Source organism: Ochlerotatus camptorhynchus, unplaced genomic scaffold (genome assembly GCF_037179485.1).
Source record: "Ochlerotatus camptorhynchus isolate MF236.1 unplaced genomic scaffold, CSIRO-AGI_Acam_v1.1 ptg000084l, whole genome shotgun sequence".
Lineage (NCBI taxonomy): Eukaryota > Metazoa > Arthropoda > Insecta > Diptera > Culicidae > Ochlerotatus > Ochlerotatus camptorhynchus.
Genome location: NW_027040574.1, coordinates 1,408,602 through 1,435,388, shown reverse-complemented (window position 1 = coordinate 1,435,388; position 26,787 = coordinate 1,408,602). Strand labels below are relative to the sequence as shown.

The 26,787-nt window shown below is 43.5% G+C and overlaps 2 protein-coding genes across 2 annotated transcripts in view; one reads left to right on the top strand and one right to left on the bottom strand.

Annotated features, from left to right (window-relative positions):
* LOC135698296 (zinc finger protein 595-like) overlaps positions 1-26,787 on the bottom strand; it is a 195,581-nt gene that overhangs the window by 114,814 nt on the left and 53,980 nt on the right. The gene's annotated exons all lie outside the window — the stretch shown is intronic.
* LOC135698303 (fatty-acid amide hydrolase 2-B) overlaps positions 14,971-26,787 on the top strand; it is a 38,331-nt gene continuing 26,514 nt past the window's right edge. Inside the window, exon 1 of the mRNA XM_065218217.1 lies at positions 14,971-15,895. Coding sequence (XP_065074289.1) covers positions 15,722-15,895 — 174 coding nt within the window. The 5' untranslated portion in view covers positions 14,971-15,721. The remainder of the gene's footprint in view (positions 15,896-26,787) is intronic.

Here is a 26,787-nt window from a genome sequence, read left to right as displayed (position 1 = left end):
TTCGAGGTGAAAACGCTCCCCGCCATCGTGGAGTTGGTCTCCTACTTAGCGTCCAGGCAAGTGCTGCGCTCATCAAGTGGGAGCCTGTTAATGAGAGGATAATCGTTGCCAGATTTAGAACACGGGTTCGTAACCTTACCATAATCCAATGTTATGCGCCAACCGATGCTGCCGAGCTACAGGACAAGGAGAATTTTTACAGTCAACTGAATGCCGTCGTGGATAAGGTTCCAAAGGGTGACATCAAGATCTACACTGGCGACTTCAATGCGAAGATCGGCTCCGACAACACGGACTATGAGCGTGTCATGGGACGCCATGGTCTCGGCGAAATGAGCGAGAACGGTGAGCTGTTTGCAGAATTTTGTGGCAATAACAACATGGTGATCCGGGGCTCGCTCTTCCTCCATCGGCCAGTGCACAAAGTCACGTGGGTTTCCCGTGATGGACATACCGAGAATCAGATCGACCACATCTGCATCAGCCGAAAATGGAGACACAGCCTTCTTGATGTCCGGAATAAACGCAGCGCCGACATCGCGTCTGACCATCACCTTCTAATCGGTGAAATCCGCCTACGCATGGCGCGGATCCAGCGACGGGAGGAGAGACTCGGGCGGCGGTTCAACACACGCCGACTTGAAGATCCAGCGGTAAAAAGGTCTTTTGTTCATGAACTTGAGACTCGAGTGGCGGACGTTCTAGAAGGTGGCAGCGTAGAAGAACAATGGACGACCATCAAGACTGTCTTTATAGAAACAAGCGAGAACAACTTGGGTGAGCTGCGCACCCAGAGGAAAGAGTGGATCACAGATGAAACCTGGCGGAAGATTGAGGAGCGTAGAGAAGCAAAAGCCGCGATAGAGCGGGCGAGAACCAGAGGAGCCAAGAACGAAGCCCGTCAACGGTATTCGGCTCTAGAGAAGGAAATCAAGCGTTCTTGCAGACGGGACAAGCGAGCGTGGGTGAACTCCCTGGCCGACGAAGGGGAGAAAGCCGCAAACACTGGCGATATACGCCTCCTCTACGATATCTCACGACGCCTGAGTGGAGCAAGGATGAACCCGAGGATACCAGTGAAGGATACGACTGGACAATTGCTTACCGACCCCACTGACCAGCTGAAACGCTGGTTTGAGCACTTCGAACAACTTCTTCAAGTTTCGACGACAACTTCTTCAACATCTCGGCATGATCCGCCTAGGGTGCGGCGCATCACTCGCGTCAATTCCGAGGCCCCATCACTGCAGGAGATTGAAGCAGCTATCCGAAGCATGAAATCCAACAAGGCTTCAGGGGTCGATCGCATATCAGCAGAGATGCTCAAAGCTGACCCCATGCTATCCGCACAAATGTAGCATCAACTATTCTGTTATATCTGGGACACCGCGACTTTTCCGGCCGACTGGATGCAGGGCGTCTTAGTGAAGGTCCCAAAGAAGGGGGATCTGACTGTGTGCGACAATTGGCGAGGCATCATGTTACTGTGTATTGTTCTCAAAGTTCTGTGCAAAGTTATCCTGAATCGGATACAGGAGAAGATCGACGCGACTCTCCGACGGCAGCAGGCAGGATTCCGTGCCGGAAGATCTTGTGTGGACCATATTGTCACGCTCCGCATCATCCTGGAGCAGGTCAATGAATTCCAAGAGTCCCTTTATTTGGTATTCATTGACTACGAAAAAGCTTTCGACCGTCTCAATCACGAGAATCTGTGGGGCGCCCTGAGACGCAAGGGAGTCCCGGATAAGATCGTCAACCTCATCGAAGCGCAGTATGAGGCTTTCACGTGCAGAGTTCTGCATAACGGAGCCTTGTCCGACCCTATCCGGGTAGTCGCTGGTGTGAGACAATGATGTATACTATCACCGCTACTGTTTCTCATCGTAATCGACGAGATCATGGTAGGTGCAATTGACCGTGTACCGAACCGTAGGCTGCTTTGGCAACCTATCACCATGGAGCATCTCAACGACTTCGATTTGGCTGATGATGTTGCTCTACTAGCACAACGGCGCTCTGATATGCAGAGTAAGCTCAATGACCTAGCCGAACGCTCCTCTGCGGCGGGTCTCACCATCAACGTCAACAAGACCAAATCGTTGGATATCAACACGGGCAACCCTTCCAACTTTACGGTAGCGGGGCAACCAGTGGAGAAGGTCGAAAGTTTCCAATATCTTGGCAGCCAAATAGCGTCGGACGGCGGGACCAAGAGCGACATAGGTGCACGAATCAAGAAGGCTAGGGCTGCCTTTGCGAGTTTACGAAACGTATGGAGATCCAACCAGATAAGTCAACGCACCAAAATCCGAATTTTCAACTCGAACGTGAAATCTGTGTTGTTATACGCCAGCGAGACGTGGTGTGTATCAGCGGAGAACACTCAAAAGCTGCAGGTCTTCATCAACCGATGCCTGCGGTATATAATTCATGCCTGGTGGCCTCACAACTGGATCTCGAATGCCGAGCTCCATCGTCGATGTCATCAGAAGCCGATAGCAACAGAAATTCGAGAACGAAGGTGGAGGTGGGTCGGCCACACACTTCGACGGGGCGGAAACGAAATCTGCAAGCAAGCGCTGGATTAGAATCCAGCAGGACATCGCAGCAGAGGCAGACCCAGGGGCTCATGACGGCAGAACCTCAATAAGGAAATTAAGCAAGTCGATAGAAATCTGACCTGGGCCCAGGTCAAGGCAAAAGCGAGCAGCCGTCCAGGATGGAAGTCTTTCACGTTGGCCCTTTGCACCGCTGGTGGTGCACAGGACCCTTAAGTAAAGTAAAAAGTTCATTGTTTCAATAAATCAAAGGGTGGCCGTCTTCCTCCGTCGTCCCCTACATCTTTATCATTTACAGCTGGTAGAGTATCAACTTAATTAACCCCAACACCGGGGACGAAGATTTTATGCATAACCTTGATATCATTCAAATGAACAGAAGAATGTTAACAGGTAGGAAAATAAACCGGAACTGATCGATCGCGTTAAATCAACCGTAACCGTGCGCTGTGCGAGTATGGAACGAGTATTGATCCATAACAGTTAGGTTAGATGTTTTATTTTCCTCCACGACTCATGCTGTTTAATCTGCATTCCGCCGGACATTCTAAGACCCCAATATGTAATGTGTGATTGGTGTTTGGTGCGCGCGCGATCAGTGTAATTATCGGCAATTATACCGCAACCGCAACAGCGGTCAGCGTCGTATAAAAAAAAACGGTCACTCGGCAGCCGTAGCAAAACAACAACAACAAAAATCGCTGATCATGTTGTATGAACCTGCGCTTGACCTTAAAAAGTGGTGAGAACGTCGGAATATGTTCTCTCTTCAACAACGAGAATGTTCGACTTATGTGAGAGCGGCAGGGATCCTTTCCTTTTCTCTGGAGTTAAGTGCCATTTCCGCGTGTTTGCCTGAAATTGGCGAGTGTTTTTTTCCTTAGCCACCTGAGCAATTCCTTTGGTTTATGGTTTTATTGTGTGGGTGTAAAACTAGTTCTTTGATGATCATTTAATTCCAAAAAATAGAGAAGCGGCGGGACATGTTTGAGCAGCTTGTCGGTCATCTTGTTTTTTTTTCTGATAGTGAATGGCGGCGGTTTTAAAGACAATTAGAGCTCTGCCGAACCTTCCAATTAAGTCGAAACTAGCAAAAAAGAGTGCTGAATAAGTTGGGTTTGCATGATCCGCCGATCTCCTTTACAGTATGTGCAGTGTAAACTATACATACACCGATCACTCGGTCAGGTCAAGTTCAATGACGCCTACTATTTATGAATGGGTTGCCTAGGTTCTGTTTGCTGTTACATACGCCTACCTTGTTTTTAGTTGCGCATCGGATGTCTTCTAACGTGTTTCGTTTCTATTATTTTAAATTACTAAAAAAAAAAAATCACCGCAAAAATTAGTCGGCAATATGTGGCAGGAAGTGAATTGATTGTTTATCGAGTAAATAGTCAAATCTACGTCACTGCTTTTGTCAACAGAGGCCTCGAACTTCAATTGATAGAATATGATAACTTGTCCACACTAATGGTGAAACTTTTCCCTGCCGGTATTACACGGTCAACTCAGCGACTGAATTCAATGGAATCAGAGCATTTTCTTTCCACACGAAATTTACTCATATTTGGGAAAACCTGCAGGAACACATAGCTAATGAGTAACTGCAGGTTTTCCCAAATATGATTTAATTTCACGGCGAATGAGAACGACTCAAATTTGAGTTTAGTTCACTCATAATCGCCAAAAGTGCAGGAACTCAGCGATGAGTTAATTTGCCTCATGTTTTCCCAGGTTTTTCCAGGATTTTCCAGGGAAAAATTCCCGAATTTGAGAAAAGTAAAGATTGGATTCACTCAGTCTATTGGTTCTATTCCGAGGCTGAATAAAATTTTCGTCAATTTCCGCATTTTCCGGCAGATTTTTTAGGTTTTCCACAGGAAACCATGAGACAAATTTTACTCATCGCTGAGTTCCTGCACTTTTGGCGATTATGAGTGAACTAAACTCAAATTTGAGTCGTTCTCATTCGCCGTGTAGCTTGCTGTGACCAAATGTAGAAGATTTCTGCCATTGCAACCTGGATGGAGCTTCGCTTCAGTACTGATGGCATGTAATCGCAGGATCTGGATCACCATCGAGTAGCGATCCATCATGGGAAGCTCGAAATGTTGTTCCAAACATTGCTTTTGTCCAAATGTGAGCGTTCCCTTGCTGATAAAGATGCACGTTATCAATTTTCCTGAGCTCTGTAAATCCATCAACATCGGTTTAACTTCTTCTAGCTTCTCTGCTTCGAAAAGCTGCCTTTTTTCTAGAGACTCCAGCGGCACCTTCAAGCTACATTCAACCTTCCACTTAGGCAAAGAGCAAACCAGAGCTTCAGCTTCTTGAAGTTGATGTTCTGGCTGGCTGGAAGCTCTCTTAGGTCCCCATTTAACATATGGTTGAATCACCAAGACATTCTGCTCATTCTGAACGTGCATTGTACTTTTAATCACCGCATCATATTCAGCGTACTTCCAGATCGAACCGATTCGAATCACCCCTTCGATCATCTTCTTCTTCCGCTCCAACCGCGATTGCCTTATATTTCCCCTTAAATAAACTTATTGGCATCCATGTATTTACATCTCAAATTCTCAGAAATGCGTTCAATTTGCGGCGCATATCTCCACCCCTCAAGAGTGGGGAACAACGCCTTATGAAGTTAGTGGCCATCTGGCGGCTCACTTCCGGATTGGATAAGGCAGTCAATTTGCCCTCAGCGGCAAATTTGATCGTTTACACGTCAAACGACGCAAGCCAAACTTCAAATCTTATGTTCCCTACTAGAAACACTTGAATAAAAGACCAGCGGAGAAAAAAAATATTAATTTGGCAACAAAATAAACATCAAAGCAATCCTGCCATCACTTGCATTTGTAACTGCTTGCGAGTGATGAGTGATTGTTAAACGATTTTAATACTCCTCCCTAGTTGAAGCAAACCATTTGTAAACATTGCAGATTGGAACCGCTTTTGACAGTTCGATTGGAATCCTAACAGTGTCTCCGCTGGTCTCTTATTTCAGTGTTTCTATTCCCTACCAGAAACTGTGCCAGGTTGTGGCTAGAGTCTGTGTATAATGAGTCACGCCAAGAGTGAAGCCAAGTCTACCTATTGAACTGTCAAACCGGCTACCTATCGTGCAAAGTAAACAAACATTACGATGCTATGAAAGGTCCACGAAAGGTATTGCAATAAAATATAAAATAAAATTGAAGAAATGATCATAAACACGCAGAGAGCATTAAATTGTCATGGGATACGTTTGCTAATGATCAGTAATGAGAATTTCTACTATTATTTGATAAGATAATTTGACAAAATCACTGATATAATGATTCACTACAGCCGCAATTTTTTGTTCTAGCTAGAAGTCATTTGAAGTTGATGCAGAAGTCCTCTGTTGCCAAGTGAAAAGAAAGGGAATCCTTCGAAAACCGTGGTGCGAGTTCAACTGTTTTTCTCTTGGCGTGACTCATTATACACCGACTCTAGTTGTGGCAACCATAAGAAGTGATCGTAAAATACTGGATACGAGCTGAGTCGAATGGTATATGACACTCGGCCCTCCGGGCCTCGGATCGATAGTCGGTTTTTCAAGTGATATCTATACCGACGAGATCGGAACATGTCTGTGTGTGTGTGTGTACGTGTGTATGTGTGTATGTGTGTGTGTATGTAACGAAATGAATGCGCTCATGTTTCTCAGCAACCGCTCAACCGATTTGGACAAACTTGGCGCCAAATGATAGGTCTTGGGGTCCCATTGAACGCTATTGAACGGTTTTGGAATCGGTGAACCGGTTCCGGAGATATGGCCGGAATAAGATCCGGTGAATATGGGCCTTCACGCTGGATTTAACGGAAAACGTATTAAAACCATCATGAGACACATCAAATTACTACAGAATTCAAAAATAAGATCAATGCAAGTCGTGTTAAGTGTTCCAGACCACATTGGACACACTTGGACATGTTCCGGGTACCCCGGGGAAGTTGCTTGAATATGAATTGAATTAAAACCCATTAAATCACATTAAAATACGATGATAAGGTGATTGGTAGCCTCACCAAATAGACTACACCCGGATATATTCCGGGTACCCCCAGGCAGTGGCGTAGCGTCACTGGATGACACGGGGGTGGGGGGCTTGGTCACTGATAATGACAATAAAATAAATAAACTTGAATAAGTAAGAAGGGTCTGATCACACCATAGGTGGATAAATTCGGGTTTTTTAAATATTGTTAGGTGCATATGACCCACCATGTTTTATAAAAAAAAATGTGGCCGTAGATTTTCATTTAAGTGTCGTTAAAACAATTCTTAGACTACATCAAAGTGCTCCAGAAAAAAATCACGTATTTATTATGAATGTGCAATAATCCGGGTGTAAATGGGTTAAAACCCAGCTCAACTTTGATGATAACTCAGCTGAGTAACAATTAAAAAAAAAACTTTTGAAGAGTCACTCCTAGCTCAGAGTTTTTGGCCGGATTCAACTAAGCAACTTGAAAATCAATTATCCATTGGCTTACAAAATAGGATCGATTGAGTTCGCCCGCAGTTTCCGGGTTCTGTTCTGGTGATCAATTTCGTCCCGATCTAGGGGAAGTCTCCAACCCAACAATTCCTTCCATCTCTTTCTGGCAATGGGACTTGACCCAGACGGATCTCGATTTTATAGAGTTATTAAAAACGTTAATTATTCATAACCCTTAAAAAACCCAGAATTTTAGCATGAAATATCGATTTACATCCACATGAAAACACCACTATCGAGTTGAATTGCTAATATAAGTTCTTAAGCATCTTTTTAGTATCAAAAGGAACGAAAGTTCAATCACCCCGCACGGCTCACTCCCGTAGTTTCAACTCGACTGTACCAATGACCAGCTGTAGCTGACCTTGATCTACCACAACAGGCCTACCCACTATCTCTACCTCAGGTGACGGTGATAAATATGACGATAAAGAACCTGTCCTGCCCTTTGGACGACAACGAAGACGACGGCGACGACCGGTTGAAGGAGACAAGATGAAATCTGCTCATGTTGGAAAAGGTGCGATCATGAAGATTGAACATCCAATTTACGAACCATTCACCACAACCGGGCGAATATTCAGGGTAAGTGGTTCAATCTAGTTAACGTATATCTTGACATTTCAAGGGGACCCAAATTAAGCGCACTTACCCTAAATAAACGGCACGAATGAAATGGTACGATGCTAAAATGTGTAAGAGTAAAGGCATGCGATCTCGTCTTGACTTTCCAGGGGGCATGAAACTAAAAGTCACCAAGCAGGAAGCGCGTAGCAACTTAACTCTCGTACTGTCGGGCAAGCGGACAGCATCACTGACTGATTGTTGCATGATTTTTCTCGAAGCTTTCTTGCAATAACTGCAAAGATTTAAACGCTATAGCAGCACATTGGATGCACGTAAGGAGTTGCGTGTGCAATTTTACTTGTCGGAAGCAGGGACCAGAGAAATGTGTTATGCGCGAAGCATTCCATTAATTTCACGCTTTGGCGGCAGCTATGCATATCATATGTCTAAAAAGCTATGTTTATACATTTGGGAGATCCTAACTTGCGACTAGATAGTACTACCCTGATTGGTTAGTAGTTATATTATGACTAGGAGAGACATAGAACCATTCTGACCCGAGCAGGAACGAATATCTCGATACCTTAAATTGAAGAATCAAAGTGACGATTGACGCACAGATGGCGAGTGGGTGAAAATGGTAATGACGTTTTGATTCTGTCAAATTGGATGAATTTTTTTTAGTACATCATCATTTTTGTAATTGCAGATCTCGAAACTAGGTGTCGCATGACCAGTTTTGGCTTTGCTTTGATTCGTCAATTGATATGGATGAGCCTGACATAAGAGGTAAAATATCAAAAAAATATACAAAAAAAGTTCCCACAATTCCATTCCAATACCAAATTATGCAAATGAAATACGAAAACAATACCACACAAGTATTTTTTTGGTATCCAAATGTCAATTCTAGTTATTTTGCGTGCAATTTTTTGGTATTATTCTTTGGTATTTTACCTCTTCTACCGTTTCTTCACCAAATTTTGGTATCAGGTCATTCATTTTTGTGTGTCTTTATTATAGAGATTTTTAGCCAAGCTTAAGATCAAGGTTGCAAATACTCATTTCAGCTAAAACAATGTTTTTTTTTTTTATTATGAAATAATTAGATGCCATGATCATATTTTGAATTGGTAGGATACAAGAAGAGGTTGCAAAGAATGTGTTTGACATATTAAACCTGTTTATTTCACTTCATGAGAGTCACAATCAGCGATTTTTCACACACTCACTCACTCACTCACTCACTCACTCAGCGATCAGAAAATCGCTGATTGTGAGACTCATAGAAAGCAAAATTTACAGGTTTTATGTTTCAAACGCATACTTTGTAACCTCTTCTTGTAAGTTACAAGTAAAACATGCCATCATACCATCTTTTGATTTTATTATTCCGAAAAACATTATTTGAGCTGAAATGAGTATTTGCAACCTTGCTTAAGATAGTAAAAAAAAAGAGGAAAAAAAATTGGGTTCTCAGAAGGAGATTCCCAATGTTGGCTGTGGTACATTTATCTTGCTAGAATGAAAGGTGTAGAAAACTGCCAAAAGGGCCAACAAACTGGAAATACAAACAAGGAACACTCAGATATTGTGGTAAAGGTTCGCCTCTTTTAGGAAGGTGATGAGGGCGGCTCCTGCCGGGGTTTCGTCGCCCAACAGGTTCCGAATGCTGATTGACTCCAAGCCGAAGGCAGCCCGAAGGTCCTCCAGCTCCGCGCAGTTCACGAGGATGTGCTCCACGGTGGCTGGCACTCCGCAGGTTTCGCAGGTCCTCCGGAACGGTGTTCCTTCGAAGTTGTGGGAGACTCTGCTTTATTCTCTTAGGTTTGGTCGATCCTTCCAGGTTCCAAGGGTCGCCTTGATCATCCGACGGTGGTGTGTCCTGTTGTTCCTCCACTCGGTGTCCCAGTCTCTTCGTCCCAGGCTAATACCGACCGGTTGAACGGTAGCTTAACCGCGTGGAGAATGGCCGCTGCCTCAGCTGAGAACACCGAGCATTGGGTCGGAAGCGATCTTCTCACAAGCAGACCATCTCCCTTCCCACTCCGCTCCTGGAGAGAGAGCCGTCGGTGTACCTAACTTCATAACCTTGGTAGTGCGCCCCGAGAGTTTCGACAACTGTCCGGCGTAAAGCCAGCGAGTTGTCTCCTGCCCTGAAGCGGTTCTTGATTCGGCTGTCAATTTTGTTCTTGTGCGATTGCCAACTTTTGTCTGGACTGGAGGGAGATCTACGTCGGCGGCCGTGCGGAGGAGTCGGTTCGCCTCGTCGAGGAGAACGATCCTGTTGTTTCCCGACGTTTTAGCGAGAAAGGCAGCGGCTTTGGTAGCAGTAGCTGCGGTGAAAACGAGCCGAAAAGGTAGGATACCGGCAACAACGCATGCTGCGTCGGGCGGTGTAAAGGACAGGAGACCGGAGACTGTTCGAACGTAGCCGTTGTACACCGGTTCCAGAATCTGGACGGCTTTCTCGGCGGCAAGGCATGTAATCTCTACATCGTACAGTAGGCGACTGTCGATGATGGTTCGAGCTTCGCGGAAGCGGATTCCGCGATTGTTGGAGCGGTTAGGGGGGGTTATGGCCTTAATCAGGTTGGACCGACTGCGACAGTCCTTCTTTACTTGTTGGAAGTGCGGCTCAAAGGATAAATTCCGATCGAGGAGCACTCCCAGGACCCTCACGCTGTTTTTGGTCGGTATTCCTTGTTGTTTAATCATGACGGGCTGTCCGTTGTTGCGATGCCTGGTGGTACATATATGGCAGCGCACGCTCTTGCCGGCGGAAAACTGGAAACCAATAGCCGCTTGCGCTCTCTGTTTCGTCCTCTGCAGGGTAGGACCCACCGTTACAATGAGGACGTCATCCGCGTAGACGAAGATGTAAACGTTCTTGGGTAGTTGGTCAAAGACCCCATTCATGGCCACCAGGAAGAGGGTGACCGCGATCACCAAACCCTGTGTGGCGAAGTAGGTGGAGGTGCCATATCCTTGCCTGAAGGCGTGCTGCCGATGGTCAAGCAGCCCCTTGGCCTCAAGATATTGCTTCAGCCTCCTGTTGACCATCCGTTCCAGGACTTTGGCAAGGCAGCAGATCAGTGCAATGGGACGGAACCCAGTGATGTCCTTGGTCCCGACATTGGTTTTCGTTAACGGTATAACAAGGCGTTCTCTCCAGTTTTCCGGGTATTCTTCAGCGGTTCAGAGTTGGTTGTAAAGGTCGAGAAGTTTTCGTTTTGCCTTCGGCTGGAAGGTGCTTTAGCAGCGGGTAGCCGATTTCGTCCGGTCCGGCCGAGTTCCCGTTGCTCCGACTGAGAGCGAACACGAGTTCTTCCCAGGAGAGTGGGCTGTTGATCGGTTGGCCGTCGTTGTCTGGAGGAATTCCGAAGGCAGACACAGAGGACAGAGAGGGGCCGACTCGCTGTTGGAAGCTTTCGCTATAATCCGAGATGCCGGATTGTTTGGAGAAGTATTTGCCCTGTTCGTCTGCTACGACGGTTGGATCAGTGATGGTGACGGTGTCTGCTCGAATCTGGAGCGGAGATGATCGCCGCTTGCCGCTAAGGCCGTTAATGCGGCTCCATAGCCCCACTGACGATTGTTCGGCGTTGATACTCTTCAGGGAGATCAACCAGCAATTTTGCTTCGCCGTCCGGATCTCCTGTCGGCATTTGTTGTGCTGCTGGCGATAGTTCGCGAGGACCTCTTCTCTTGCTGGATCGTTTTGGGGGAGGTGCGTTTGAGCTTCCGGAGTGCTTTTCGCCTGGCATTTACTGCCCTTTTGGTTTCGTCGTTCCACCAGCGGAGTGCCAGTTCCACATACAGTTTTGGGTATACTGGTGCTAGCGGCTTTATAGATGATTTCCGTGATGCTTGGGATGTTCGTGGGTTCCTGGTTCTGCGCGAGGGCTCGGTACGTGTGCTGAAAACCCTCCCAATCAGCTTCCCCGTAGCGCCACCGCGGTCTTCGGGTGTATCGGACAGTGGTCGCTGCCGCACAGATCCGGGTTAATTGCCCTCCAGAGAACGGTTGGCTGTCGACAAGTCAATGGCGGTGGTGTGCCGACCGTTGAAAAACGTTGGGCCACCATAATTTAAAATGACCAGATCTTCCTGCTCGAGAATATCGCAGAGGGTGACGCCTCTAGGGTCCGCTCGTGGGCAACCCCAGGCCGGGTGGTGGCCGTTTAGGTCCCCTATAAACATCTTGGGTTCCGGTAGCTGATCAAGTATTCTGCGAACCTTGTTGTCCAGGCTGGGCAGCCTTCCGCAGGGCAGATAGGCACAGGCGATGGAGATGCTAATTGGATTCTGGATCTGAATGCCGACGATTGGGAGTTCGGTATTCAGATCAACGATTCGATGAGGGATTTTTTTGCGGACTCCTATAGCAACGGATCTCCGGAGGTTGGACCCACGCTCCGAACAGTTATGGCTGATTGCGTATCAACTGGAATTTTGATGTGTTCCAGTCGGACTTGCTGTGGCAGAACTCGGTACCGAATGAGACGGATCCCCACCAGGGGCAGATGGATGCGTTCCACCCACCCGGGGCAGGGCCGTCCCAACGGTGGTAAAAAGGTTGGTCGCTGTGCTTGAGCTGGGTACTGCGCATGGGGGTGATCTGTTGCTTTGGGACTTGAATCCCTCGTTGTCCTTCGGGGAATGGGAACAACTGCCTTTATCCAAAGGGGAATGGGGGACGAGGCCACCCTTGTCCGTCCCTCTTCCAGGTTCGCCGCAGCGCCGGGGGGTTGTCCCCGGTTCCGGTGTGGGGAAAACGTCCGCACCGACGGGGCCCCTGCTACTGTGGGCTACTGCTGGGTTCTTCGTCCGAGGGTCCCAGAGGTTACCCGACAGTTCCGGTTGGGGTATATCTTCCGCACTGCCGGTGCCCTGAGTACCCAAGGCACAAGCACAGACAAACAGACATAACACATTGAATATTTCTCACTGTAAAACATCGTCGCTAAAACATTACCGCCATCTGTTGAGTACACTGAACAGATGGCGGTAGTGTGCAAACGTCAAACGCAAGGGAATTGACTATGCGCGCCACAGGTGGCGGTACTACCAACTATGATACTTTTAAATTGACCGTTAAATGCTTGTTCGATGAACAACTAGCGAGAGTTATGTCTGTTTGTCTGTGGCAAGAGTGTCTTCATTCTGTTGGCTCGGACGCCGAGGGGGTCCGAAGATTCCGGTTGGGGTGTAACTTCCGGTTCGAAGCGGCCAATCATGAACCAGTTTCTCGTTCGTTGGTGGTGGCTGGTGTTGTTGACAGAATTAGAGAATAGTCCGTTTCCATTGCAGGGTCGGTAGCCGAAGAGTGTGTGGGGGACTTAGAGGCTATGTTATTTTCATTTTATCCACCGGTATCAGATCAGAATTAGGTATTCATTCGTTATTTTCTCCTGCTCGGCTAAGGCACTTGCGAAGTGAATACGAGAAGCCGATCCGAGCGAGAAAAAAGCGTTTGCGGCTAGTGAGGGAAACGAAATAAATTTTTAAAGAAAACACAACCAAAAAAAAAACGAATATACCTGAGAGCAGGGATGGATGGCTCCTTGGAGCATCGTTCATTACTTTTTATATGGAAATCTAACGGTAAGTCCAATTCAATTTTCAGTTAATTGGATTTTTGAAGTGTCAAATTTAAGTGAGGGTTCTCCAAAGGGAGCAGAGCCTTGGAGTATTTGAGTGTTCGAAAGTGAGTGCAAGGGAGATAGCACTAGGCAGCAGCATTAGGGATACAAGTACAGACAAACAGACATAACTCATTGAATGTTTCTCACTGTAAAACATCGTCGCTAAAACATTACCGCCATCTGTTGAGTACACTGTGGTGGGTAGTACGCTGAACAGATGGCGGTAGTGTGTAAACGTCAAACGCAAGGGTATTGACTATGCGCGCCACAGGTGGCGGTACTACCAACTACAATACTTTTAAATTTACCGTTAAATGCTTGTTCGATAAACAACTTGCGAGTGTTATGTCTGCTTGTCTGTGATACAAGCATAGCAAAGAGTACTGGTCACTGGAACGCATCCTGGATGTGGGACTAGGAACCATAATGCTGGACGTCGAACGCAATACCAAACCCACCAGGAATGCATTTGTAAGTAGCTGTGAGAGAAATTTAATTGCGGTTCAATTAGGGCATATTCATTTTTTATTCGTTCTAATAAACCTAAGTTACGTAAAATTGCACGTGTTAGTTTTTTCTGTGTTCCGGAAGACCGAAGTCTTTTTAGAGGATGATGTCCCCAGCATCGTCGATTGGTTCTCTGTGTAATTAGAACTGATCCAAAAAAAATTAGGATAATTGAGCCACACTCCGCGTTTTCACTGCAGATTCACTAGAGTGTCCACTTGGGGTGAACAATGCTCCAAATAGCAAGTTTGTTCCCGTACGTGTTTTTTTTTTTGCTGCAAGTGGCTGTAAGCCAATAATACAGGAATACTCTATTTGCGCGGTGGGTCTACCCACCGCCATTTCTCAACAGTATTTTAACGAAGTTAGTCATAACTTTTTTTGTCCATCATATCTCCATCTTGACATATGTATCGTGCAATAGGTAGCATTCATTGTCCCGTAAAACAAAAAACTAAAATAAAATACATTACAATTTGTCTATAGGCCCTTTTCAAAATTAAGGCTCGATTTAAAATGGTGATCTGAAGATGCAAAATGGCATTTTTGAACATGAGGAAAGTTTTAAGCCAAAAATTGCGAATTTATCTGGAATCGCTCTTATAACATAACTATTTATATTTATGCAGCACACATTTGAAACAGTATATAACGAAACTCGTAGCAAACTGGACTAAACATAACATTTGTTTAACAGAAATCCTTCGTTTATTTCTGAATGCGCGGAATTCGGAAGTGTGCAGAATTATGGCGGTTTACGGTACATTGATTTTTTCTTCTCTTTTTTTCAGAAAAAAATGGAAATGTATGCAGTAAGCCCCAGGTTAAAACCAACCCAAATAGTGTCAGCACATGAAAACAAACCTCCAAAGCCGGGCTTGTGCCATATGAACTAGCGAAAACACAAAACTCAGCCGCCAACTGACGGTGTGTGGTAGCAGCAAACGCATAAATTAATTGAACGTCTTGTTACTCGCGCCATCCACCCATACCTTGCTAGTAGAAGCCCCACGACACTCTCCAAGTCGCAATCAGCCAGAGCGATGCACTACTGTGTGTGCGAAAGAATCCGCGCGAGAGCGAGCCGACTTCCTTGCGTCCCGCGAGCACGGTTCATGATAGCTTCTCAAATCAGCAAGTCCAGCTCGAGAGGTCATCGTGGACGACTGCGAATCATTCGGTTCCTAGATTCTTGCCCGGCCGGACGCGCGTTCCTTCCACGCGGACGACGAAAGTATCGAAACGCGAGTAGAGTTGTGGTCTCCTCAAAAGCTACTCACGAATCGCGAGCTGTGATATATGCCTGTAGCCGATTGTAGGTAGCTAACAAGCTTGTACTTTTGTCGGTTTGACCCGAAATCTAAAATCGATAAGCGGCGATCGAGTCGGTTGCGTGATAAGAGTCCATCAATGCGGACTAAGTGACACAAGTGGGTGAAGCGGTTAGACATAATAATTGATCCCGAGTAGTCGTACTAATTGAAATCTATCTATCGACCGTTATTGCATTGCGAAAAGAGAACAGTGTGAGAAGAGAGGAGTTCTAAGTCCCGATACGAGGAAGTCTTATAACTGACATCAGTGTCGCAGTGTAGCCGCTAGAAAGAAAAAACAACAACAACAACAACGTTACATTAGAAGAATTAGAAGGAGTAGTGAGAGAAAAGCTTCCCACTCGGCTCGGCACTCGAATTAGTTAGTAGCCGGCACTAGCCAGTCAGTAGTAATAGCAGTCGTTACGTGGTCGGATACTGAGAAAGTGCTATTTTTCTGGTCGTACGCGTTTCGCGTCGTCTCTGAGGCGAGAGGTTATGGTGATTTTTCGTTGAATCGATTGCGAAGAACGATTGTTGAACTATCGATTCTAGAACTCTAGATATAGGACAGCAGGAAAACAAAAAAGATGCAACTGTGGCTACGAGTGTTGGGCGTCCTGCTCAGGATAGCAAATGTACTGGTTATACCGCTGATTAAGTTCGTCGGAGGACCACGGCGGAAGACGCCCTTCCCGGAAATTCGCAACGAGATGCTGGAGATGCCGGCCGTCGACCTGGCGGAGCGAATCAGAAACAAAGAGGTAAGTGCATAACTATATTTAAGGGTTGTGGTGGTTGGATGCGAAGGGTTGTGGCATCGATGGAGGCGCTGGGTCGATTGAGGGAATTTCGTTCGAAAATAAAATCGATCGTTCGCAGAATTGTATTTAAATTGGACGCTATACGGGTCTGGTCGTTGCGCGGTTATCATTTGCATTTCAAATCTTCATGTTATGCATTAATTAGTCTCGATCAGGTAGAAATGATGTCAATGTGGTGTTGAGATTGATTCCGGAAATTTTATTGGTGCATACTGTAACACTGCCCATAAACGCTTAACTGACTGATCTCTGCACAGCGGGCCGGGCTCTGAAATTGACTTTGGATTTGCATACCTTTTGTATTTTTTCCATCAATCAAATTTCGAAGGAATGGGAATTTAGCAGGAAAGATGCAGTGCTCAGCTGAATCTATAAAAAAGACTCAATGAAAAAAAGGAACGTTGATCCTTGCATTTTAATTTTGATTATGAAAATGCTGAATAATAGAGACCCTAATAAAAATGTTATGGTTAATTTGCTTAACGACGTGTTCTGGGTATCATCCGAACCATTTGTGGAATAGTTCCATCATTTGGGTTATCGTTCGTTTATGGTAATTTTTTATTAGGGGAAGCATCGGATGACTTGGGAGAATCATCAATAACAATAAAGACCACTAGGGGGTGACCTCAAGGAGGTGTATTGTCACCCTTATTATGGTCACTTGTTGTTGATGATCTTCTCAATAAACTAGTGGAAGAAGGCTTCGAAGTTATCGGGTTTGAATAGAATGCAATCTGCATTGAACTGCACATTTCAGTGGTGCCAAAATGAAGGGTTATATATAAACCCATCAAAAAAAGGTTTGGTTCCGTTCACTCGCAGAAGACAAGTAACACTCAAAAGTTGGTCAATTAATGGATCTAATCTAATCTAATCTAACACCAACACAGCCAGTTCTAGAAAGCATCCTGGAAAATGATATATATACCAACATAATTTTTCTTGTCTATTTGATATGTTTCACATCGAAGATGCGTCACACATATCGAAACAGCCAGGCCTACTGTGCAGCATTTAAGGGGCAAGATGATTCAGAAAACATCGGGCCTGTTTAAATCGAAGATTTAAACACGATGCTTCAGAATCCAATAAATGGATTAAACGTGCACATCTCGTACCGTACGTTCCGATTTTGGTAATTATATGATAGGTTGGTCGTTGGAAGCATCAAAGCTAGAAAAGTTAAGTGATGATCCATTTTCTTCTGACGGTTGGGGCATGAGCACTAACTCTTGTCCTAGCCTTTTATGACTTATGGCTATAGCGCCATTACTCGCTTTCTGAAAAAAAGAAGAGGGAAAGGAAAAGGAGAAGGACAAAGGGAAAAGGATTATGTGAAATCTATGAACATAAACAATATTTTTGATTTGAAATATACAATATAGAAACGCCGAACGGTGCACCTTGGTGGTCACTACCCGAGTCTTGTCACTATTATCAAGTCATAAAAAGTAACAAGGACTAAAATGTGATCCTTTGAAAATCCTGATGCTTGGGACTAGCAATCATCCTCAATGTGTAAAAACCGGTGATCTCAAACTAGGCAATACCAGCGCCGGCCGCGCCCTAACGCAGGTCAAGAAAGGAATGGGTAGAAATGTGTTGACGTGACACTCGCTTTGATGGAAGCCGCGAATCTGCATATTTTCAGATAGCCAGGCAGCCAGCATTGAATGCACTACAATCTTTCACATGCCAATCAAAACTGTTGTGGGAGTGCATAATACTTCTGAAGCAACTGAAGCGGAATCTAAGGAAACGAAAAAGCCGACTTACTCGCTATACAAGGCTCAAGTGTCCAATTTATAGGATGAGAACCTTTCTGTGGGGTACCTAAATGTGTACTACAAATGGAAATGAAAAATGGGAAGACAATATGATACCACCGACAAACCGACATGACACTTAATTCTGACTTATGCCCGAAAATCGTAAACGGCCGATTTAAATGTGAAGTGACCCGAACTGTCAAATTCATAGGATTTTTTGATCTAGATAAAAATAATTTGTCCAGCATAGATCAGACACGAACCAATTCATAACTTTGGTCAGAAATTTTATTGTTTTTGCTATGGCCATTCATGTCGGTTTGTCGGTGCTTCAACAACTTCGTGAAGGCTGGTCAACCAACTCATCCGGAGAGATCCTGCGATTCTACAAACGATGGGAAGCGGTGTACGCAGTGAAAGGTTGCATCATGCTCATGGACATATTTACCATTCCTGAATCGTTATAGGCTCCTGTTCTGAAGCAGTTGCATGTTTGTCACCCTGGAATGCAGAGAATGAAATCGATTGCTGGGAGTTACGTCTACTGGCCAAACATCGATGCTGACATTGAAAACCACGCGCTGCATCACAAGCTCCAGTTTAAACCTTTTTTTTCCTCATGACCCATTCCAGCTCAACCCTGGTCCCGTCCAAACTTGGACTATGCTGGACCACTGCGAGGAAAGGTCTTGCTGGTGATTGTGGATGCACACTCAAAATGGCTAGAGATCTTCGCGAGTGCATTGCAAGATTTGGTTGTCCACTCTACTTGGTTATGGATAACAGGACACAATTCGACTCCGAGCTCTTCGCTGAATTTTGCCGAGAACTTGGTATTGAACATGTCAAAACGCCACCATTCCGCCCGCAGTAAAACGGACAAGCAGAGCGATTTTTGGACACACTCAAGCGAGCTTTATTGAAAAGTGGCATCATTGAGCGTAAAGGAAACGTGGTGTACAATGTGCTACTGGACGATCCGATTGCGAGCTTGAGTACCAGCTGACGTTGGCGAACCAGAAGTTCAAGCCGATCCGATTTTACCACTACATGTGCTGTTGGACGAATTTTTCATGAACATGTTGTAAGGAAAAAGCAGAAACTGGCCATTAGAAGACGTACTACCTGCACCACCAACGGGTTCATTTTCAGTTTTAGACGTCCCAGGACCATCAGGGATATCTCGAAGCGTTCCTGAGCATGAGCGGATTGTTCGGTAATCATCACCGAGGGGTGTGACACATCTACATCTCAATTTTAGATGGTCAAAAAATCTGATTCAATCTACAAACAATCTTTTCTCTTCTTTTGCATCTAAATCCATCTACTCGCATCGCCCTCCACCTTTTTGCAGGAAATCTTCAAAATCATCATCAATCGTATTCCTATCTATGAAGCGTGAGTACATGAGCATGAGCATGAGCATGATTGACCGCCCACGGTTTCTACTCTGTTATTGCCAGACCAGCTGTAATTACACATAGAACCAATAGACGATTCTTGGGACTAGCAATCTTCCTCAATGTGTAAATACTGATGATCTAAAACTAGGCAATACCAGCGCCGGCCGCGCCCGAACACAGGTCAAGAAAGGAAGGGGTAGGAATGTGTTGACGTGACACTCGCTTTGATGGAAGCCGAGAACACCTCTGCACTTCCACGAGGAATCACTGGGATATTGGGTAATAGGGATGGGTTTGCAGCAGGGTTCGTTTTGGTAAACGATAAACTGAATTGATGTCCTAACAATCATATAACGCGAAGGAGCTTGGGATTGAACCCACGGTCTTCTGCTCAGTAAGCAAAAACGTTTGCCACTCGGCAAAGGAGCTCTTTTTTAATCGTTGAGTTGCTGTTGTAGTCATGTTAACAAATAAAACGATTGACGAATCTGGAATGTGGATGGGCTTGAGATTAGACTCATGATGTTCTGCCCATTAAGCAAAACCGGTTGCTCTAAGGCCACCGAACCCCTCATATCACATTATAGCGTTACTCAAGTTTTTATAACTATTCAAACCAGGCACCGACGACAACGAAAAGTTTTGCTAAAAATACACGATAAACAAGCGATTTTACCATACGTTTTTAATATGAAAGGACCTGGGACCGCGTTTTTCTGCGCAGTAAGCAAACCACTGCAACCGACGATCTTTGAAATCCTAAAACTAAAAGCTACGAAAGAGTACCTACTTAGGCCTTCATTAAGATCCACTTTCACGCGACGTTCAATGTTTCGATTTTCTCTTTACGCATGGTTCAGACAATCATAACAAGCTATGACCGACGTGACGATTGTTTAAGACCTGGTTAAACAAGCTATTCAAATGAAATTACGTTCTCTAATTTCACTTGGCATGCAATGAACAACAGAAATACGCGATAATTCATATTTTCAGCGGTTGATAACCATCAACCATTTTAAATATACTAACGGTACTGCCTACGGCGATTACGACAGCGACTACGACGGTCCTTACGACAACGACAACAGCGAATTTGTAACTTGCCATTTGTTTAGGATATAACACCTTTACCCGGCACCTCCACTGGTTCTCCATGTCCGCTATCTGTCTGTGTTTGCTAAAATATCTATTAGCAATTACCTTTGTTGTAATACTTCCTGCATTTCCATGGTCATCTGGGAGGAGGGTCGCATCTAGTGCTTTGCCCAGGAACCGTTCCCGGCCACCAGCTAACGCCTGTCCAGTCTTGGTCGTATCCAGCGATGCATCCTTCAGCTTACTCATAATCTCCGACACTCAATGCAAATCGCAGGCACACTTACGCTAGTTACAAAAAAACACACCCGTCCAAAAAACGGATCCAACAAACGCCACTCTCGCGAAAGCATACCCGTCGCCGTCGGACGGTAAAAAAGGTATCGGTGGGCAATTTTGTGATACGGATTTCCACAATCAACCGGGAATGCACGAATTTCACCACACCCAACTGCGAAACACGTTCAGAAGCACTTTTGGTACACTTTCGTTCGAAAACACTTATTTTTTTTCACAGTTGCGTTGCGAGTGAACGAACATCACCGCGTAAATAAACTAAAATAAAATTATCACTTGCTATGCCACAAATTTCTGGTCCGGGAGAAAAAAAAACAAATCTTCTGTTGCTTGCCAACATGATGAATCGTGTTTTCTTTCTCGATTCTAAAACTTCTCGGAAAGCGAGAAAACCACCACTCACACACGTATAACCGTCCGGGAGGCAGAGTGCCAGCGCTAATCCGGCAAATGCAGCCGAAAACTATGAAAGCGAATGCACGCACAAAACAGAGAACAAACTTAAAACACAACCGTATCCAAAGGCGTTCGAAACTCCACCTATGTATTAAGCGTGAGTACATCTCAAAAAAGCAAAGCAAAGGTTGTCCTGCATCGTAGATCGAGTTGCCCCCCCCCCTCCAGACATCACTGATTTTTGATGTGATTGCTTTGATGAAAAAAAAGCGCAAAACGTCAACTCTGCTGAGGCGACAGCATAAGCACAAAAACACCTATTCATCGGATGGAAAGGAACCGTGAAAGAGAACACTAAAATAGAAAGTGTTTTCTTCCGACTGTTTCATCTTGGCATTCCTTTTTGGTATGATAACAGCGAAGAGCAATGATTCCCGAGCTGAAAACTTATTTTGGTTTCAATTGTCCCGACATAAGTCTGATAAGCTTGCATTATGCAGTTAAAAGTTTTCGAAATGAAGCAACTTAACTTCAAGCTTATCTTCAAGAAAAGTTACAACAGCACATTTTGATCTCAAACTTTGCTCGGGATATTTAGCTGGCCTACTAATCAACATTTTACCAGACAGTGGAAGGATAGGAATCCCCTTTTACTTTTTCGCAAATTTATGTCGTTGCTTACTCATAATATTCATAAATCAACTAATTGGCAGAAGCCATGCACGATTGTTAATGAAGACCATGGGTCAATTAAACTGCATTAATGATCACGCATATAGTTTATGTGTTTGGTTAGGAAGTATGTGGTTTCCCAAATAGAAAGTATTCAGCTGGTGTTTTGGTACTACTAAGCTTATGCTGTACAGTAAAAAGTTGATATGTAGGTATTTGTTAATTTAGAAACTGTTTAAAATATGGAAACCGATGGTGTTTCAACCAAATGATTGATAAGCATCTACTAAAAAGAGAACTTCTTATAGAATTCCTAGAAATTAGCACCCAGTTAAGGTTCAATTTACTTTGGAAAGATGTAAAAAAATTCAAACCCAGTTTTTTTTTTCAGATTGCAAAAATCTCGCGTCCTTTTAGTTGTGTAAAATAGCGAAAGGAAAGAAATGTCGAGAGCTATTTGCAATCTGAAAGGATGCATCGAAAAAAAAACTAGGTTTGAATTTGTTGACATCGCTCCATACTAGGTATATTGAACCTTAAACAAACAAAAAACAACACAATACTGTAAAGGGTTTTTTCATGTTGCCATTTTTTTAAGAGCAGGCATGCGTTCCAGTGGAAGCTTATAACACAGACAAACAGACATAACACTCACAATCACATTCTTCGCAAATAAGGTTTTAGTTCGGGATGTGCTCGCATGACAGGTGGCGCCACTGAAGCGTTAAGCAAGCCACTACATTCTGCACTTATCAGTGATGACAGTTCTTTTTCTGGTCAATTATGTAGATGTCAGCTGTTGATAATGATAGAGGGACCAAGGCATCCCACTGTAATGACCCGATTTTGTCAGCCCTCTTTTAGAAAAACCTTTTCTAATGTTCTAATGAAACCCATGCGCTTTTTCAGTGGTCTTATTGCACCAAAGTATACCTTAAACACCCATCTTGAAGATGCATGAGAATGGTTTGGAATTACGATTTTGTGAAATTATTTAATGATAAAAGTCTGATGCGCGGAGGGGCCTACAAAATCGGGTTATTACTATAGCACATACTAATCTGTGATAAAACAGAAAGGCGTTGAATATTACACTCAAACAGTTGATTGGTCATTCCGTTTGTTGTGTAATATTATCCACTTTTAGTAAATGGTGTTCAATACATCATGAATAACATTGATTGATAGATATTAAAGAGATGAGCGGTGGTAGAAGGGCACTCATTTGTGATGCATTACCACGTTTAAAAACGTGTTTCCAGCCTAAGAAAATTCACACTAAATAATCAAATCAAATCCCTAAAAAAAGACTGAGCTTCTGTGAATTTCTCCTACGAATCCGTATTTCTGCAAAATTCAATCAATTCTATAGATCTACGGGAAATTTCATAGAACCGACATCGTGACTTCCATCGGTTTTGATTTTATTCAACACAGCTGACGCGTTGACAGAACGAACGAAAAGCAACTAGTGAAAAATTGCATAAACGACTGATGCTCCGGTTGCAAAACAATGCTTGGGAATGTGCATGATAGAGGGTGTTAGTGTGGCATGCAAAATACGCTTGACGATATTTTTTGAAAAATTTTCTTCTACGAGCTATGTCTGTTTGTCTGTGCGTATAATGTAACCATATAGTAGAAGCCATCACTTGCCAAGAACATACTGCATCCATTAGCAAAGTGTGATTAATTAGCACTCTAGTTGGGAAGAGACATCGTCTACAAAAGGTTCACTGTCAATGACGCCAGAGGCCACAATCGTTAAAATGTCAACAGATTTGTATTTATATGACGTATGAAAATGACCGGTTGCCGGTGTCCAAGAGTGAATGGACGCCGGCACCTGAAATACGAGCCTCTCTACTGAAAAGAAGTACCCCGCTTGATGATGGTTCTACCAGCGGCTCGCGCTTAGAAATAAACTCATCTGGTGGAATAACCGCTCCGATCAAAGCGTGTCACCTGTAAAAGCGGATTGAAAACTCTAGATGGCAACGTTCTAGATAATCTGGTTGTACTTGACTGTGGGCCGGTCAGATTGTTGTAGCTCAATTAATTGCTTACAGCGTGTTCGGTTGCTTCTGTTCGAGACGTTACTTTCAGCGGTGGTAATCGTGTTTACTTTATTAGGTTGAGCGGGCTTACAAAGCATTCTATTACCATCAAACTTAGAAAAAGTGAATGTTGTATTTTGAACAATATCAGGATACCTTTTGAGACAATGTAATTAGAAATTCCGAACCGTTCTAGTCGGCTGGTTCCTGTTTTCCTGAACGCCAGCAATTGACCAAGCGCCACCACGATAAACATATTTACACAACATTGTAAAAAACAAAACAAATGTCTGCTTGTATGGGAAGATGGGGTAGACCCACCGACAAACCGACATGAAACTAAAACTTAACTCTTGATCGAGAAACCATAACGGCGGATTCAAATGTGCAGCGATCCCATCTGTCCCAAAACCATAGAAATTTGTTATCTAGATAAAAATAATTTGCCCGGAATAGAATGTGTTCGTGGCTAGAATACACATTTTTCGCGAACACGGTGGCAGATGTCAGTTTTGTGCTTTGATTAGAAATTTGATGATACTTTGTATGATCATTCATGTCGGTTTGTCGGTGGTAGACCCACATCCTACGTATTAAATTTAGTAGTTCATAATGAGTAAAAAGTTATACGTTTTTCTATGCTACATATACAGCCATTCCATAGCCAACCGATATAGTGGTTCTCAGAATTTCTTAAAAATTTGTAGTTTTGTTCCTTATCGCAAAATGTTAGACCCGTATTTTTTCATTTTGTCATATAAGGGTTGACCATTTCCATGTCAGGGTGGTCCAAAAATGATTTTTTTCAAAAATAATAATTTTTGAACCACACGGATAGAAATCTCCTTATACCTTTTGGCAAATTTCTATTGCTGATTATTCATAAAATGTATAAGTCAACTAATAAGCAGACGCTTTGCAAAAAGTTAATGAAGCTCATGTGTCAAATGAAATGTATAAGCGGTCACACATACCTTTTATGCATTCTTATAGGACCTATGTGGTTTGTCTTATGGAATGTATAAGGTTGATGTTTTGCCAAAAATGTATAAGTGAAACACATGAATAAAATAATTGATTTTCGTTTCGTGCACTGCGCCCGATTTCAAAGATCAAAATTCAAAATATCAAATGAAAGGTAATTAAAAACACTCCTCTACCATGCGTCGTGACCATGCTTCGTTATAATTCAATGGAGACGCTTGTTAGTCTAGTCACATAGGAATATTGAGTGAAAACTCAAAACTTTATAAATTTATAACTAAGATACAGGTTCCTTTCGAATGCTTATCACAACTATTTGAAATTAATGTTAGAATTCCTAAAAACTTCTTGCAAGCATTGCTTTGAAACTCTTGTCAGAACTTATTTAGAGTTGTGAAATTCTTGACATATTTTTTTTAAATTATCCAATCATAAATTCTCTTCGAGTTCTCCTCACAGATTCATTAAAATTCTCCTGGACATTTCCTCGCAATCTCCGTGGAATTCTGTTCAGAATAGCCATGTAATACTACTTATAACTACCTTTAAAATGCACAAGCATTTCCTGAAGCCTTCCTCACAAAGCATTTCAATTTCTTTTCAGAATTACTTTCTAGTCGCCCTGGAATTCGTTAAGAAGACTTTCCAGAATTCCTTTGTAGTTCTCTTCGGAATAAGCTGTGGATTATGCCAATTCTCAACGAAATTCCATTTTAATTGTATTCCTGTAAACAGGGTTGCTTCCACTCACTTGCTATAAAAAGATGATTTTCTGAATTTTGAAGTCATTACATGTTATAATGATATTTTGTCCTTGTTAGATACAGGAAGAGGTTGAAAGGCAAGTGTTTGACACATACTTCCTGTCAATTTTGATTCCAGAGTGTTACAATCGGCGATTTTATGATTCGTGAGCGTTCACTCAGAGTGAGCGCTCGCGAGTCGTAAAATCGCTGATTGTGACTATCTGAAAGCGAATTTGACAGGTTTTATGTGTCAAATACTTGCCTTTCAGCCTCTTCTTGTGTCTGACAATGACAAAATATCATTATAACATCTAATGATTTAAAAATTCCGAAAATATTTTTGTGAGTGGAAGCGAATCAATCTTCGAAAAAAATTCTTTCATTGCTCGCATCTACTTGCATCGCGCATCATCTTTTTCCAAGAAATCTTCAGAATCGTCATCAATCTTTTTCTATCTACTCAGCGTGCGCGCAGCTAACCACAGCAAAATACAATTTTTCCTACATCGTAGATAGAGTCACCCCCCTCGGTAGATACTTGCAATATGGCCCGCCATATGCCTCCTTTTTTTGTGTTGGGATTTGAACCACTGTCTAGTGCGGTATACCCCTGCTTAGTATCGCATCTGTTCAGGACGACGAGTTACCATTTAGGGTAACTGCCGTTGTTGCCTGATAATGCGGAGTACCCCAATCTGGTATGATTCTTAGAATGAATTCAACCTCCATTTTGGGATTTTTTTTAACCAAATCTCAGAAGGACTTAGTATGCTTTTGTTGAAATATTGTCTTCTGCGCACGAATAGTGCTGAACATTCCCAGAGCAAATGTTGAGAGGTCTCCGTCTGACAGTCACAAAACCTACAGATATATGACTTCGATTTATCTTTTTCAAATGATATCTAACGGGACAGTGTCCCGTAAGTAGCCCAATAAGTATGTTTAGTGATTTATTATTTAAATTTCGTATTTTTTTTTCCGTAATTCCTTTGTTTGGAGTAATAAACAATATGGATTGCCTTGAAGTATTCGTAGCAACCCAATTTGACTGTATTATCACCGACAAACCGGCATGAATGACCATAGCAAAAACAATAAAATTTCTGACCAAAGCACACTACTGACAGCTGGCTCCGTGTTCGCGGGAAATATTTAGCTAAGCCATGAACCCGCATGCAAAAGTTATGAATTGGTTCGTGTCTGATCGATTCTGGACAAATTATTTGTATCTAGATTGTTTGACAGTTTGGATCACTGCATATTTGAATCGGTCGTTTACGATTTTCGGGCATAAGTCAGAATTAAGTGTCATGTCGGTTTGTCGGTGATAGTTGTTTCAATTTAACATCAGCAAAAAAATATACTTACTCTTAAGTATATTCTACGCAAAATTTAATTTAAGTCACA